The following is a 17,954-nucleotide window of genomic DNA, read 5'->3' on the forward strand; positions in this document are numbered from 1 at the left end:
TATGTGTCGTGCTCTATTCTGTGTCTGTCGTGTCCGTGGCAGGACTGTCACTTGACAAATTTGCAGCCATGTCCATGGCCAGCTTTAATGTGGTCCAAGACAGCCAGACAGCCAGCAGGAACGTGAAAATTTCGTTAAGAAAATTATTTACATTTGCAAATTTTATGAGCTTTGTTTTCACGACGAAGCCAGAGCCAGCGCCAGAGCCAGGGCTAGGTGGGATGGGCTGACTCTCCCACATGGTTGCATATTTAATGTACGAGTGCAAAGTAGGATGTGTGTGTGGAGTGTGTTTCGGTACCAGAAACACCACCCAATGCACCCAAGCATATTACTCGCACTCGTAAGTATTCGGTTGGGCTCTGACTCTGACTCTGCCTTTTCTGACTCCTCCTCTTACCCCTACACGTGTCGTACTTTTTAACCGTATTAAATTACATCCCTGTTGGCGTTTATTAATGGCGCAAACTTTTAATGAGAATGTGCATATTTAATTGCAAAGTCAAGAGGGAAAGAGAATGAGAAACGGAGAGTGCCCCCACTGCGGCAGTTTTTTTTTTTGGGTGCTGCCATGGCAACCGCTAAGATTCTGCTTTAGCTGCTGCCTCTGCTGCTGCTGCCACACTTTTCGGGGGAGTCTCCAATATTCCACTTGCTCTCGGAGTCGAGGTATTTGTTTACCTGCTGCTGATGTTCTGGGTTCTGGGAATGCTACTTAGCGGCAACATCTCATCAGCATTAATGTGCCCAGGTCGTCGTCATAATCAGCGCTGAGGTCGCAAACGCCGAATTGCCTTCAATGTTTGCTTTGTTCGTGCTCAGTTTTTAGACATAGTCCACAGCAGCAGCAGGTCTTTGGTCCATTAAAAATGTGAACTAATTTGGAGAGGATATTAACAGAGCAGCGGGCAGAAGGGGTTTTTATGTTTGTCCTGGCTCTGGCCATACACTTGACACAGTTTTAAAAGTGGGAATAATGAATGCTGCTGACGTCAGGTGGAAAAAACTCTTAGGTATTAATTATAAGCCAAGAAGGAAATCTGGGCCTTAAAATAACCTTAAAATCTGCAAAAAAAATGTCTGGCAATCTTTAAACTCCTGGAAAACAACTCCATTTCAATTAATACAAAAAACCTTGTTGAGGAAACCTCCATGGAAATGCACTCTGCGAAACTCGCAGGGAAACTGCAAATGTGATTGGCTTTCAAATGTAATTAATTGCGGCAGCGAGAGAAGCAAATGAAGAGGAAATCATTCCTGTAAATGGTATCGTTTTTGGGCGAAATTAAAGTTTGTAATTTGATTAAAAGTTGCCGGGGTACAGTGAAGCCCCCAGCCTACAGCACCAGAGCCGTATGGGGTCATTTAGCACAATCATCTCTGAAATGGAGTGCAAAACATACCGTGGCCGGGTTTATTTGTCCGACGACCCAAAACAATTAATAGAGTTGCATGTGAAAAACATTTTTTGGTGGTTCAAGAGATTGTTGCCATTTTGAGTTAGTGCAAAAGTTTTAGAAGCGTCGCTAAAAAAAACGCTGCAGAAACAGCAGCAGCAGCAGCACGGGAGAAAAAAGATTGAAAAAATATTTTGCCAGGGCGGATGTTGGAGGCGTCAATACAGAGCTCTATTTCCGCTGGTATATTTTTTGTTCCTGCCACCAAAAAGGACATACACTGCATACATTTTGTGGCACACGGCACACACACATGCAGATGTCGTGGCGTATACGTAATATTTTCTGGAAATTCGTTCGAGTGTTAGAGGGTTGGAGTTGGGGGCACACAGAGGTTGGACGGGGGCGCACACTCATAAAAATAAACTGAAATTGTCAAATATATGTATGTATTCAGAAACGGGTGAACAGGAGAGGGACAGAGAGATGGAAAGAGGTGCAGAGAGGAATGGGGAGTTGGGGTAAAAGTGTCTCATGCTGCTGCTGAAAAGTATGCAATGGTAATGGACTTTTAATGTTTGAATTTTTGCGTTTCTCCACTCTCAATGGGTAGCGGGTGTGTTTCCGTCTCTCTCTCTCTCTCTCTCTTTCTGTGAGAGTGGCTGTGTGAAGCGACGCGTTCGGCATTATTATTATTATTATAAATATAAATATGTTGAATAATGGTTGGTGGACTCTGTTTGCTGCTTGTTGAATGTAGATTGGATATCATGAACTGCACTGAAAATTGGAGAATAAACCACGAATCTAATTCCAGGAAATATATGAAAAAGCTTGCTCAAAACATAAATTAATTTAGGGGTCTTAGTATTACAAAAATACTGCCAATATTTTGTAGTGTAAAATAAATACCTTTAATATGTCTGCTTTAATTTTTTATATGTTTAATCAAATCTTCTATTGCGACACTCAAAACACAAAAATATTTCTTTTATTTCGGACCTTAATTTGAATCCCAATTAAAAGTTTCGCTTCCCCAAAATTGAAAATTCGTTATCCACAGAATGGTTAGAAACTCCTTAAATTTCCATTAGCTCTGATATATTAAACTCTTTATTTTTCACTATCATAGAGCTTCCTTTTACATCTTTCCTCTCAGTTTCTATGCTTAAGTACATATAAACATACAAATATTTATGTATGTATGTATACCAATCCCACCGCAACGAAAAAAGCTATACCTAAAAGAATAATTTACAGACAAACACATACTCTTGCCCCGCCACCAAGTCACGATCTATTCATCATTCATTCGCCCCTTGCTTGCCCTTTTTTGCTGTATCTCTCATGGGGGAAGCCCCGTTACGCTTCATTAAAAACCACTTGGATATTTAAATACGCCCATAAATGTTGCTCCACCACCACCACTGACGGCCATCATCACAGTCGCCAAAAAAAGAGTACGACCCCTCGGTTTGGAACAGCCAAAACAAATGATGGCCCTTTCAACCCGCCAATTGTCAACTCGTTTCGCCCCCCACAAACGGCGACACCCCGCCCCCACTTGTAACGCATCTCGTTCGCTGTATGGCATGACATTAACCCCATGAAACCCACAAAAAGAAAATACAACAAAAAAGGTTTGCCAGCTAAAATTATAAACCACTCGAGCATATTTTGCCAGTCTCCTCTGCTCTGTCCCCAGCTCATCAGGATTGCAATTTTTCACCGAGAATCAAACAGCAACTGAAAAACTTTGAAACGGAAATGCGACCGAAACCAAAACCGGATATGAGTGAGGGATATACACAAATATGGATTTGTGTGTGTACTGTGAGAGCTCGAATGTGTCTGTGTGTGTGTGTTCATATAGCGGCAATATATATGGTCCAGACCACGTCGCGTCAACCTATAAATAAAAGAAATGCGAGCCTCAACGTAATCCTCATCGTCTGTTGCCTGTCGCCTGTCCCAACTCCACGTTGGAGTATGCAACACATTTTTTTGTGCCCGCTCACACTCGCACCCGCAACCCCCTCTGTGTTTGGTTATTAAGGAGCATCAAGTGGGAGGGCTATGGCAATGCTTTTTAAAATATATGAGCATACTTTTTGGCTGCCTGGCAGTCGAGAGAGACGACCGACGACCGACCGGAAGCCAGTGATATTATTTTTAAACGCTTGCAGACGGATGCGTGTGTGTGTGCGCCGCCAGCAGAATGTAACGTTATATTATGAAACAAAAGCTCAGAAAAACGTCAAGCTCTGGCAATGGAAATGGAGACGAACAACGACACCATGGGCAGGGGGCGGGGTGCGAGAGGCGAATGCGCTTTAAATGTCAGCCATTTATTAAGTTGGGCCCCCAAAACGCAGTAGACGGGCAAATGGCAAAACGGCGAATGTCAGACCGGACCAGAAATCGCAATCACTTAGACAAAACGGGACGGGAAATGAGGGACGAAAGTTGAGAGAGTTGAGAGGAGATGAGGGACATGCCAGGGTTGAGCGTGCCCGCAAAAGGGAAAGGGGAAAAGGGAAGGGATTGCGCTGAGGACATTTAGTAATTCGCAGAGTGGAGACCAAGGCTACCGAATATATTGAATAATTTTTGGAATCATTTTGAATTTTTCCTTTTATTTCTTTCATTTTACATCCTAAATGTCTTGAATTTCTCAATCGTAAATTTCAAGTCGTCTATAAAACATCAAAATTTAAAAATTCCAAATTTTTCTAAATTAATTTGCTGCTATTTTATTTGTTGCAATATATTAGTAAATGTTGTTCGTAGTAGGGCGGCTTCCTATCGCTGCAGATAAATCCTCGGTCCCGAAGCAAGGAGGCGACACAACAGATATGTATATATATAAAGGGTTTATTAGACACTCGAACGGCGCGGGTGTAGACGATTTAATGGTATGTGTATTTATGTAGAATCTACTGTGTATGTTGACTCGCGTGCACCGGAATGTAAGGGGGTGGGTTGCAAACTGAGCTTAGCTTAGAGGCTGGCTGCCCGCCAGCTCACGAGTGCCAGAAAAGAGAGAGTGAGAGCGAGAGCGAGCTCCGGCTGTAAGCAAAAGTCCGCTGCTAACTCTCTGCTGCTACTCTGAACAAATGAAGTTGAACACATAACAGATATGTAAGCAGGGAACCATAACTCAGTGATATGTGATGGCAAGTGCATAATTTTAAGCCACAAAAATTAACATTAATGTAAATATCATTCCCCCATGAAAAATACACTTTCGACCCCAAACAGGCGGATCCCTTAATATGTTAAAAAATTCATCAAAAACTGAGACTAAGACCGAGCCTGAAGTCCGGAATTCCTCCCCCCATAAACTTATAATTACTCAGTCATTCAAGGCGAACAAGTTTCGAAGGCTTCGCCAACAAACAAAAAAGTATGTTTTTTATGTCGAAGGGTAGCCACGAATTTTCTTTTATTTTTATTTTTTTAACAGAAAACATGAAAGTTTTCCGCTTGTAAGCCGACTAGAAAGTACTTATTATGTGCTTCAAAATCATTTCAGGCTAAAAATACAAATCAATGGGATGCCTTGGAAACTGCGTCAGAAGACTCTTCGACTGTTCCTGCTGCAAGTTCTCAAAAATAATTATCAAGAACTCACACAAAAACTGAATACTGCTTGGGTAATGTTTTGCCTGAATATTTTAGTGCTGAAATAACGAGAGACCCTTTAAAGGATTGGCAAAAATGCATAGCCGCATTTGCTATTTATTTTGTTTATAATTTGTTCAGCTGATTCTTCCTCCTTGTTGTGGGACACCGTGCACCGACTGGCGCTCACTCCAGATTGTTGCTTATTAGTGCTAAGAAGTAAAGAATTTTACTATTTCTAAGCGAGTTACACTATCCGGTGCGTACTGTTGTTGTTTATTGTTAAAATAATTTTATTTATTGCCTAACTCCTAGCCTTTAGATCAGTATAAAACCTAACATTTAATTGTTATACTTATTCCTTTGGAAAAGACACGCGCCGGAAAGCGAGACTTGATCGTTTTCTGCTGCAATATTTTTTATGTACAATTCATGTAACTAAATTAACGTAAAGTTCACCATAAATTGCCTTTTTTTGCCTTGCGCTCCTACCCCCAGCTACCCGCTATTCTTGTGCATTTACAGGGTATGACCGAGAGCAGGAAAAATGAATGTATAAATTGTTTTCTGGCCAAAATTAATTGAAACTTTATTTGGATTATGAAATTAGCACACGGCCAGTGGAGTTCTGCCCCAGCATTTAAGCGCTTTTTAATTAGGTTTCACTTTTTTCCCCCGGATTGTGGGGTTGGCATTTGAAGTGGATCATTAGGATGAGTGTCGGTGGTGGTATGGTGGACCGGTGGCTCAGTGGTTTCAGTGGCAGTGCAGGGGACGGGGTAGGACAAGCACTTCATAAAATGGCGCCAGCTTTTAATTGTGTGGAAAAATGCTTCAACTAGAAAATACATTTTTGTCGAATGTTGGATGAAAATGCAATTAAACTTTGGAATTGAAAGGTAGAAAGGCAGGCAGGCAGTCAGCAGGCAAATCAAATTGAGATGGACATGAAATGGCATTTGGGCCAATCAAGCGGCAAAATGTAAATGAAAATGGACAAGCTGCAGAAGGAGAGTGAGAAGGGGAAAAGTTTTCTTTTGGCCTAACCGAAAATCACTCATGAAATTTGATTGACTGCATCAATGAGTAAATGACTTCAACCACTGACAGATGAACCGAGAGCACACACACAGACACACCGTGGGGCCAGTTGTGAGGGGAAGTGAGGGGAGCGGGGGCAAAAAGTTTCGTTTTTGCGGCGGAAATATCCTGACAATTCCTGACTCAACTTTTACCCACACAGAACCGCTCTCACTCTGTCATTCAGTTGTCTCTCTCTGTCTCTCTTTTGGTTGTGTCTCTCTCGCTCATGAAAATTGACAATCAAATTGCAAATAGCTTTATCTTGTAGTTTGCTTATTTATTTATATCATTTCGTACACTTCCTGTGGGTAGCAGGGCAGGGAACAGAGCGAAGGCGGGGCAGTCGGGCAGCGGCCATAGTTGTTAAGCTCAATGACTCTGTCTCGCTCGCTCGCACGCCCCGCCCGATCTATGTGGCCGCCATTTTGTGCGAGTGTGTGTTTGTGTGTGTGCGATTGCCTGTCCTTTTTGGCCTGTTATCCTTGGCTTATGTTTTCAATTAAATTTCCATTCAATTTTCATGACATGATGAACTACCTAGGGCCTGCGCCAGCAGCAGGACTCTCGACTCGACTCGACTCGACAGGACAGGTCTCTGGACTCGTATTCGGATTCGGACTCGACTCTCTGCTCGACTCAGCTGTGACTGGCTGAAGGATGTTGTTGGCATCACCCCCCACCCCTGTCGAGTGTGTATGTGTGTGTGTGTGTGTCAGTCAATTTATTTAATAACAAACGCACAGAGCAACCCCCCCTTTAACAGAACCAGCATATCCATCTCCTGTTCCATCATAAAAATCTCCACAGAGATTTCTGAATAAATCAAGAGCCAAATATTTTATTTCATTTCATTTTCACTTTAATAAAATAGACAAGAAAAAGGAGAAAAGAACAATAAATAAAGGCCAGCCCAGGCTTGGGGACAGTCGAGACTTTTGACACACTGCCACAATGGTAATAAGATCTGGAATCAGGCGATTACTATAGTTTCTGTCCTTGTTCCTGGATAGATTCGTCTCTGCTTTTCGTGAAAACTTCCTATCCGAATCGTTATACCCTGTGCAAGTGTGTCCAAAGAGTGTGATGGAAAAGAATGCAAAGATATGCGCAACAGAGTCAGATTCAACGGAAGAGAAAGGGAGGTAGGAGGAATAAGAGGAGAGTCTAGAGTCCAGGGGTCAGGAGCAGAAATAGAAGAGTGAAATCAGAAGAGAAAAGAGTCAGAGTCAGGGTGTCAGGGCAGTCATAGATACAACGGAAGAGTAGCAGTCGGAGATGGGGTCACGGACAGGGCCAACGGAAGTGAAAGAGTGAGAGCCAGGGGGATCAGGGACACGGACAGGAACAGTAACACACCAAGAGCTGGACTCACTGGCCATGGCCAGAAACAGAATAAGCAACAACAAAACTTTGTTTTGTATATGACTGGGGGAAACTCATCATGCAGCTTTTTTTCTGTAACTTTTTCCTTTGCTTTTCTCTTTGACTTTGCGGAATAACTGAAACTGTATATGATTGACATGATTTTTCTATTGTACCCAAAAGTGCTCGAAGGGTTCCCGGAATGCAGAGAAAATGAGTTTGTTCTTAGGAAGGATGGCAAGATGGAAACGAAGCTTTGGGACTGATGGACATCAGCAAGTAAATGACAGATGCAAATGACAGGGAGATAGCTAGAGAGAGAGAGAGAGAGAGAATGGAATAATTATATTATGCTTAGGTGGAACTTAGCAAAGGAAAAAGTTATACCTTCTAAGTAGAATTGTTATTCCATCTACAGATATGAATGCTTCTTTATTATCAATTTCTGGAAGAACTTTCCACCTTCTAAGAATGTTACTAAAATATAAACTTCTTTATATAAGGAAACACAAATATGTCGTAATTGCATTTTTGACAGATTAATGTATGTGAGTATAGCCAGGCATATCCTTGACTTGTCTTTTCCAACTTCCAGTCCAACTTGATGCATTCCAATCGACTCCAAGGACAGAAGTCCTTTGATACGAACATTTTTGCTGTCATCAAAATGTTAGCAGCCGATTGCTTCTGCTAGACTTGCCACCGAAGAGGAGAGAGTCCCGTCCAGTACAGTCGTCAGATTTAGTTTATTATTTATATCAATCAACCGTTAACCAAAATTGCTGCGGCAATTGATTTCCGTAGGAGGGAGGTAGGACTAAAGGACTGAAGCAAACAAAGTAAAGTGATGGCTGGGGCAACAACTATCAAAACAACCGCATTTTTGATGGGTTATACGAGTGCGAGTAAATGCAAAAAGAGTGAGAGAGATAGAGAGAGACTGAGGCGAGTGGCTGTCAGACAGGCTGACAAAAACAATAAACCAATGAATTTGAGATGGGCATAAATAACAAAAGGCCAAAGAAAGAAGGCAAAAAAAATCAAAATGGAAATAATCGAAATTTGTGTGTGGGTGGAAAAAGTTAATTTCACTTATCTGGGATCGCCTCATTTAACTGTGGGAGAAACTTTAATGGATAAAACACATATGCGAAGCTCCCCAGAGGGAGGTCCAACACGAAGGCCAACAGGTAGGGTAGGGGAGGGTAGGGTGTGGTGCAGGGAGCCAACCAGCAGCTGAAGCAACATCATTTCAATCAAATGTTTTTGTTTATGACAGCCAGCAATGAGCAGCCCAACGAGTGAGGTAGAGGACGTGGCCGTGGCATGATTTATCATTATACGACTCAGAAAAGCGAGCCCGAAACCCAAACGCAATCCTGACACTGGCATACACAGCTCCAACTCTCTGAGTCTGACCGTGCTGTTATGCAACATAAGTATATGTTCAATATATAATAACATAAAATATATGATGGGCCTGCCACATAAATAAAACAGCAGGGCATAAATGTTACAAATGAACACACGTCAGGCAAAAATGTTACGCAGCTTTCAATTCACCAAAATAAAAAAATAAAGAAGGCAACGCGAGACAACATAAAATGCACGTAAATTATACATATGGAAAATGGATTAAATGTCTGCTGCAAATGGTAAAGTGATGCCTCAAAAGTAGTGCCATAAATGGCACTAAAATACGTGTTTAAATGAGTCAAATATATTATGATATTGGTTAGAAAATGTTGCATACATAGTTGGGCTACGAAATTACTTGGATTAGGAAATGACTTCCACTTACTATGAACAAAATTGTGGGCTTTAATCTTATTTCAATGTTTATTCAGATGAATTGGGTTTAACTTTGATGGAATTTCTTTTGAGAGGTGATTGTAATTGGCAAATATTTTATTTGAATATTTTAAAAGCGAAATTGCAGGTTCGATCAATTTTGTAGACAGTTTTCTTTTTTGAAACAAAAAAATGCAGCTATTTTCTGCAGATAAGTTACTTTTCTCAGATACAAATTCATTGAAAGAAACTAATAAAAATATTTAAATTAATTGAAGTTGAACTCTCTTTGCTGCAACTCTGCCAAAGTCAATGGCATAGGCACATTCCCAGCTAGAATTGAATGTGGAATTAGAATACTTTTCAAATGGAAATATCATTTCTCGTTTTGTTTCCAGATTTTCGTTTGCAGGTATCACAATACAAGACTACCCAACAGATACATATCTTGGTCGATGGTTAATTTCCTAACACAAGATTCGGAAGCGTTATCAGTGGGCTACCAGAGTGCATGCCAGTCTGTCTCTATTAATAGAGCAGCTCCACTTTACCTGAGAACTTTTGTAGAGAAATGAACATCCCCCATCTACTACTAAATTAATTTTAAACAGTCGCTGAACTTTGACATGAATAGCTTAATTAAGTGAAGTGGCCTCAAATCAAATCAAATCGAATCGAATGTGAATCGAAGCTGCAAAGTGATATTAAAAACCAACTGGCGGCGTCAATTAAAAATAAAAGGCTGAGCAGAGCTAAATAAATGGGCATTCCAAGGCAGGCAGTCAGCCCGGTCAAAAGGCAAACATTCAAGTGCTGAAAGCATTGACAGGCACAGACAGACAGTCGGACAGACAGACTAAGGGACAGGCTTTATCCCGTGGATAGAGAGCGACGAGGAACATTGGCTTCAATGGCCAATGGTGGGATGTGGCGCGAGTTTATTGAATGAAATTAGACGGACAAATAGTTAGAGTAGCCATTGCCATTTCGATGCAGAGATTTCCCATTGACTGGTTGGTCGGTTGGTCGCTCGGACAGTCAGTCTGCCGCCTGGCCATAAGCCTAATGTAAGTCCTGCCTCCTCCGCACCATCCAATGTCGCAGTTTGCAGTCGGCAGTCCGCATTGGGAAACGTCCATTAGCTAAGCAGATTAATTGCTAAAAGGTATTTAATTCGTGATGCTTTTATATTTTCAGCGAGAGCTCACTTTACTCTCTGCCCACCCTCCTCCAATCACTTCTGGGAGTACGGGCTTTGCCTTTGCCTTTTCTTTTGCTTTTTTTTCTTCTTTTATTTCATTTTATGGCTGTGCGCTTTTTGAGCTCCTTGGAAATATGGCGTTAAGTACTCGCATTTCTCTCTGTTCTGGCTTCTCTCTTTTTTTCTTCTCCTTTTTTTTGTCACTTTTTTAATGCTTCATTAGCTGCTAATGGAAATTGTGTGAGGCGTGGAGAGTGTCGTCGTCGTCGTCGTGTCTGTAATTTTCCTTTGTACGAATTTCCCTTTAAATGTTCGATCCAAATCGGGGAAAAATGGCAATCACTGTGGGCAACAACGCACTTTCCCCACTTACAGGTAAAGAAAGGAAAGGAACAGAAAAAAAGAACCCACCAACCAGTAGCAAATAATTTCCAGAAACTTGTGTGATTTATGTGCAAATATAACACAAAAGCTGAGGCAAGTTTTATGCCATAAAGTAGCAGAGAGAAGGAAGGAAAGAGCTCAAAACAGAAGCTGCTGGCTGCAAACATAGTAAGCGACAGAGAGCTAGAAAAACAGCGAGGAAGAGTGGAACAGCTCTCTGCTGGTGGCAATGAAGTAGGACATCAGGTAGCATGGCAAAATGAAAATTACCGCTGCAGCTGTTGCCAAGTCAAACAAGCAGAATGACGAGCGGAGCGTAGCCAGGGACAAGCCAACTAAAAAAAGAAAGCCAAGAACTTTCTACACAATAGAGAGACATAAAGAGAGAGAGAGGGGGCGAGGGGGGAGGTGTAGCAGAAAGCGACAGCTGCAACAGTAGTGAAAGCTAGCCCCAGAAAACTTTTGAAAAAGATTCTTTATAATGGACACGGAAATAATAATATACACAAAAGCCAGAAAAATATCGAACTGTGAGGGCAGTCAGGGGAGGGCACTCCGCACCATCCTCATAGAGCCATCGCTCTCTCTCTCTCACTCAAATTTATTAGATACTATTCAGATATTTCTAAAAACTGCTCATCAAATAGCTCAAGTAACTTCTCATACAGCTTGGGAAACTCTTTGGAAGTACTCGGGGGAAGCAACATGTTCCATGTTGCGATACACGAAAGTCAGAAAGTCGAACTGTTCCTAGAAAGGGAATCCTTTTTAATGGTACTCCGGGGAGCACATCTGCCACTTGTAATTTATTAAACATTTTTAAGTACTATGAAATATTTGCTCATAAGATAACTCAAAAGTACAGTGCCTCCGCATTTGATTAGTTAATATTCTCATACATCTTGGGATTACGCTGAATATTCTCCTCCATGATCTTCTTGTGTGTGAGCTCCCAGTTCTCCAGGCGTATGAGCACGTCGGGTATGACCTCTTTGATCTTGAGGCGTGCCAGCTCGGGTCCGTCGCGAAGCTCGACGTTTGTTTTGAAGTTGTAGTTGGGCGTGTAGCCATGGATCTTGAGGAAGTGATCAAAGTAGAAGGGCACAATCTGCTCCTGCATGTTGTCCACGACTAGCAGCGAGTCTTGGGTGAGAGAGTTGGCAATCACCTCGCCATCATCCTTGAAAGCGCGCATAAAGTTTTTGGTGTTTTCCGAAATGACAATCTTTGGCTCTGGCACTGGGACCACACGCTTCTTGAAGAAGAGACGCGGCAGACGACCCTCCCGCTGGGGTGGCTTGTAGGGTGGCTCCAGGTTGCGGCGCACCTTCTTCATTTCCATTTCTATGCGCCGCTCCACCTGGTAGGCCTGAGCCGAGATCTTCTCCAGATGGCGGCGCCGCTTGCGCAGCGTAACCTCCACCTCTCGCACCTTCTTTATGTCCATGTGCTCGAACTTGCCAAGCAATTCCATCACCACATCACTGATCCCCGCCACCATGTCGGCCGTGCAGGGCACCACGTCGCTGCTGCCGCGCAGCGAGTCGGGCACGACGCGACGCCACACCTCGGCGATGACTGCCCGATGCTTGTTGAACTCTTCATCGGCAAAGGACTGCTCGATGGGCTTGCCCAGATAGTGCAGGACTCGATGCTCCATTTCGATGGCCCGTCCCTCCATGAAGAACTTCTTGGCCGACTTGCGGGCCACGTAATCCTCCTTCTCCTTGAGGTGTTTGCTGCACCAGTCCATAAACGTCTCCAGTCGGCCCTGCAGCTCCGTGTGAATGGACAGCGTAAAGTGCATCTCGAGTAGGGTCATAAAGGTCTTTGTCTTAAGGTTTTCCACTCCCTGCAAAAAGGCCTCGGCATCGGGAAAGACCTGCAGAATAGGGTGGATCTTCTGCATGTAGACATCGTAGTAGAAGGAGCGTATGGCCCATGCATCGTCTTTGTCCCGCACACGAATGTTGACAGTCGAACGCTTGGCTATGGAAATGTCTGCACGTTCTAGTTCGTACTCCAAATGCTGCTGCTGCTGCCCCTCTTCCTCTTCAACTTGCAGTTCCGGCTCCTCGCCAACGGCTTCTGTGGACGCTTTGCCCAGCTTCGAGGCGGGCACCAAGTGTATCCAGTCGTGCTCCATGCGCCAGTCCTGATCCCCCATGAGATAGTGGAAATTCTGCAGCATAATGCAGCGTATCCAGTGCCCCTCGATGAACACAATGTCCATGTTGAGCATCATCAGCTCCCGCTCCAGTTCGCGAAACTCGTGCTTCAGTTTGTCGGTGATCTCGTAGTAGGCCTTCACCTGGTAGACCAACGACATGGCCGCATTGTACTCCCTCTTTTGCCACTTGACGAAGAGACCCTCATACAGATTCTTCGTATTCTTCATGTTCACCCAATGCCGCTCGTTCATCCGGTCGTAGATCTTCGTGCGCACCATTTGTCCCTGGATCAACAGCGATTCGTACTTCAGTCGCATGGCATCCTTGAGCAGTTCGATGCCCGTCTTGAAGTTGAATGTCTTCACGTTCGGGCGACTCTTCAGCTCCTCGATGTAGTTCTCATCGAGATCGGTGATTACAGCGCCATAATACTTACGATTGCCGGGACCCAGCAGCGTTTTTCTTACATCTGGCACCTCCACTTCGAGTCGCAGTCGCAGACTATTCCTCAGGCGAGTGCCGAAGGTAAAGAAAGTGTCCTTGGGCCCCATCATGGACGACTGCTCCTTGTGCTGGCCCGAAAAGGGCAGCATGCGATACGGATCCTCGTCCTCGGCATTCACATCGATGACTGTGGCATGGAAGCGTGAGCGTCGCATCTCCTCGAACGGCACCAGTGGCTTTCGTATGTAGTCCAAGGGTATTTTGGTCTTTCCCTCCACCACCAGAAAGCTGCCGCTGTCATTGGACAGATCGGTGCACGTGGAGCTGCTCAGCGAACTCAGGCAGTTCTCGATGCTGCGCAGATCCTCCTCTAGGTCCGCGCAAATAGCCCTGCGATCCACCAGCAGCCGCTCCTCGCCCGGCTCAATGTCCTTTGTCTCGTAGATGGCCTCGCGGGTTTCGCGCAGAAACTCCAAGTACTCCCGTCGGCCAGGGAAATCCAATTTGGCAATCTCCTCGGGATCACGCGAGTGAAACACAAAGTCGCGGGGATAGCACAGGTCCTGGACCACTGCACCCTTGTTGGTCTCCTTGGTGTCGATGCGCGTGGCAGCCAGATGCTCGTTGATGATCGTCTCGAAGTCATAGCGCGGCATTGTCAGGTCCGTGTCGATGTGCCTCTTGCACGGCGGATTGGCCTTATCGAACTTGAACACTGGCTCCTTGATCCGCTTCAGGACAGTCGTAATCTCGGGGTGCACAGTCTTGTTTTGGTACTGCACATGGACATTCTTCACCTGGGTGGGCGCCCAATGGTCGTGGTGGTGACGCGCCTCAAAAATGTCCGTGTAGCGGCGTTTCTTTTTGCGCACATTTGCCAGGCGAATCCTCTCCGGCTCGGGCTGCTCCAGCAGCGGCACGGGGGAATACGGCAGCACCTCATTGAAAATAGCCGATGGAATGCGTTCCGCTTCGTAGTCCCGGCGACGACGTGGATGGATCGTCAGAGTTTTCTCTCGCAGCTTGGGTGCTGGCATGTTGCCGCGATAGCGCATTGGTTGATACCCAGCACCGGCCAGCAGGCGCCCATGGGAGGACATTTTGTGGTCCCGCCAGTAGCCCGCGCGATTGCAATTGTTTCGAAAGATCGAGACTGTGCTCTTTCGCCGCTGGACGCTGTTCCGCCAATTTTTGTAGTGGCTTTCGTTTTTCTGCAGGCTTTCGGGGATACTGCTGCTCCAGTAACGGTTGCGATTGCGATTCTTCTGGTTGTTGCCAGTAACTGGCACTCGCTGCCGTTTCCACGTGGGCATAAAGCAGCGCAGATCCTTTCGGGGAGTGTCGCAACCCGCTGAGAGTCGACTATCCACGCTCGATCTAGTGTCTTCGGTGTGCTCCGACTGGTCGTAGGGCGGCTCTGGTGTCGGCACCCAGTCCACTTCGATCTCCTCTTGATCGCCTTCGTCCTGGCCCAGATCCCGCAACTGTTGCTTCCTGATCTCCTGACAGGGCAGCCCCAGCAGCTGCATGCGAGCGAGTTTCTTCTTGTGCCGCTTGAGTGAGGCTATTTTCTGCTTCAAATTCAGATACTCCAACGTGGTGGTGGTCTTTGTGGCATCCAGGACATCCACATCGGCGACCTCCGCCTGGTTGCGATCTTCAAACACAATCATCTTCTCGGGGAAGACATACCGAATGAGATTGAACTTTCGCACATTGTACTGCAGCTTCGGCTTGATCACTTTGATGTTCTTGCGGAGCAGTCGATGGTAGTGCATGCCAAGACGCTTATCGATGAACTCACGGACGGCGCTCTGGCGCTCGTGACGCTTCATGAGCAGCGGCTCGGGCGGGAACAGATCCAAATTGGGATCGTCGGGGTCCATGACCTTGATGATGCCCCGCTCAATGTCCAGCTTGATGGGCTCCTTGTGTGGCACCAGCTGACTGAGCCACTCCTCGCGCGTGAGGCAACCCTTGACGGTGCGCTGGCCCTGCATGATCTGGTGGCGATGCAGCTTTCCTCGCAGCCCGTCGCCGTGCTTGAAGTGAAAGCCGCGTAGCTGGAAGTGATCGCCGATCTTGCCCACCTGGAGGTAGTCCTCGTCGTCGCTGCTCTGCTCGCTGGGCGTGGAGCCGACGCTGCCGTCGATGCTCTCCTCGCAGCGGAGGTTCTGCTCCGCGGCAGGCAGCTCCTTGAGCTTACCGGTGCGCTCCAGGAAGAACTGCTGGGTGACCTTGGCCTTGTCGCGTGCCACACAATTCTCACGGTGCATGACCGCCTTCAGACGCTCCGTTTCGGTGAGGGTCTTTGGGAAGACCTTGCGGCTCCGCACCACCGGCTTGATCTCGACACTCTTGCGGAAGCTCCGCTCGATGGCATCATCGATGATGGCCACATCCTCGCTCAGATCCCGCTCGGCCACGGTGCGTGCTTCGATCTCCTTTTCGGCTGCCTCCTGCCTCTGGCGCTCCTTCTGCTGCTCCAGGGAGCGCTGCTTGCTGCGCAGGTAAATGTCCTTGTAGCGTGCCTCACGCCGCGCGCGCTCCTCGTCAATTTTCTTTCTATTTGCTGGCTTGTCTGCACTGCGGTAGAGATCCACCAGACGTGGCGACTTGACCACCGGCTCCTCCTGCATCGGCTCGTCCTTGATGAGGGTGGTGAAGCGACGCGGCACAGCCAGACGCTCCGCCTTTAGCTCTGCCTCCACCTTTACTTGGGTGTTCTTCTTCGTGGCACGCCGTGCCATGTACCGATTGACCCGCCAGTAGGTCTGCGTGTCCTCCTGCTCGATCTCGTCCTGCTCGTACGTGTTCTTGTAGTCCATGCCATGAAAGTCCAAGTTCAAGGGATTGTGCAGATCAATCAGCTCGCTGATGTGCGAGTCGGAGCCCTCGGAGCCCGTGCTGGCACACAGATTGTCCCCGTGCTTCACCATCTTGCTGATCACATCGTACTCCTGCACTTTGGTCAGCGGCTTGTGCCGCAGCGCCACAGGATTCACCAGGCAGTGCGTCTGCCGCGGGTCCTGCGTGAGAAAGAACTTCTGGCGCGATGGACGCAGCTTTGCCAGCTGAGTGTAGTTGTCCGGACAGCGTCCGATGTGGGAGCGCGGAGCTCCGGCCATTAGGCTCGCCGGACACGGTTTCATCCACGCCTTGCCCTTGAAGAATGGCGGACGCTCGGAGGGCTCGTGCAGCGAGTCGATCATCTCCTGTGAGTCGGCCATCCCATGCACCCGTGCCGAGGGTCGCCCCGACGACACGCGACTGCTTGACTGGCTCGAGGCCGTGGTGGAGGTGCAGCTCTGCTTGCGAATCTTCACCGTCTGCACACCGTCGCGAAAGTGCGAGTTGCTAGAGCTGGCGAAGTCCCTGCCCCTCCGCCGCACCAGACTTTGGCCGCACTCGTCTCTCTTGTGCAGATCCGTCCGCTTCACATTGGCATCGGGAAACTCTAGCGTCTGCACCGTCAGCTGATGCTCCGAGTCCTTGCGCGAGAAGTCAATGTTCCGAAACTGCTGTATGATGCGCTGCTCCTTGGTCTTCTTGCCGGGACTTTTGCGCGGCGGACACTGATTCTTGCCCCAAACCCGCTCCGTTCTGTCCTTGTGCTCCCTGTGCTTGCGCTTCTCCGCCGGCTCCTCAATGAACTCTGTGGTTCTCACTTTAGGCTCCTTTCTGGGTCGCAGTCGCACCTGCACTGTGGTCGCCTTGTAAGTGCTCTTTCGCTCATCCCCCATTCTGTTGGGAGAGCGTTTTATGTTAGCAGCTTAAAGTTGGTTTAAAATAAGTTTTCACCATTTGCTTTTACCTGTTTTTATCCTCACTGCTTTTGGTATGAAATATATATAAAGTTTGTCTCTATTTTGGTAACTGGTATACTGGTATACTGGTTTGTGGGTGTTCACTTTGCTTGATATTCAAGGCCAGTTTTGCTTACAAACTGATATTCAAATCATGACTGTTTTTTTTTACATGAATAATTAAATAAGTGGCAGGGACTGCTACCCTGCTACCTAGAGCATCGATAGAGAATTTCGGAGTGGAATTACCAGGTTTTTCGTTTACTTTGTACTTCCCCAAGAAACAAGTATAGGCACAAAGTCCCACAAGTAAAGGATATTTTGTGCTCCCTTCGACTTCCCTGTTACACCTTTCCCTTTCTTTTATTTTCCATTTTCTGCTTATCATATTGAAAACCATAAATATTTTTGCAACACACATCTGCCCCTCCCCCCGCCACACACACAGACCACATTTTTATTACAGTTCTTGGCAACATTTGTGCCGTGATTTCCTCTCCTTTCCCTCACTTCTTGGCATCTATTTCAGTGCTGCTATTTTTTACCGTCGCATCGCCCCTTGGCTGCGGGCCTCCCAGAAGTATGCCATAAAAATTGACTTGTTTTCCATTTGTTTTTTGTGGTTTGTCGCACTGCGGTTCGAGTTGGAGCTCCCCTCTGTTCCCCTCATGTTTGTTTTGCATTTTATGGC

At 46.3% G+C, this 17,954-nt stretch overlaps 1 protein-coding gene and 1 long non-coding RNA gene across 2 annotated transcripts; one reads left to right on the forward strand and one right to left on the reverse strand.

Moving 5' to 3' along the window:
- Positions 1-4,694: 4,694 nt before the first annotated feature.
- LOC117901483 lies at positions 4,695-5,440 on the forward strand. Its single transcript, XR_004649320.1, has 4 exons — positions 4,695-4,803; positions 4,864-5,053; positions 5,107-5,280; positions 5,344-5,440. It is a non-coding gene; the product is annotated as an uncharacterized LOC117901483 (long non-coding RNA).
- A 6,236-nt stretch (positions 5,441-11,676) lies between these two features.
- LOC117901482 lies at positions 11,677-17,397 on the reverse strand. The gene is made up of 2 exons (XM_034812251.1): positions 17,272-17,397; positions 11,677-17,201 (listed from the first exon to the last, which is right to left on the reverse strand). The coding sequence occupies exon 2, from the start codon at positions 17,198-17,200 to the stop codon at positions 11,723-11,725; it is 5,478 nt and encodes a 1,825-aa protein (XP_034668142.1). The 5' UTR covers position 17,201; positions 17,272-17,397; the 3' UTR covers positions 11,677-11,722.
- Positions 17,398-17,954: the final 557 nt, after the last annotated feature.

The sequence above is a fragment of the Drosophila subobscura genome, chromosome U (genome assembly GCF_008121235.1).
Source record: "Drosophila subobscura isolate 14011-0131.10 chromosome U, UCBerk_Dsub_1.0, whole genome shotgun sequence".
NCBI lineage: Eukaryota > Metazoa > Arthropoda > Insecta > Diptera > Drosophilidae > Drosophila > Drosophila subobscura.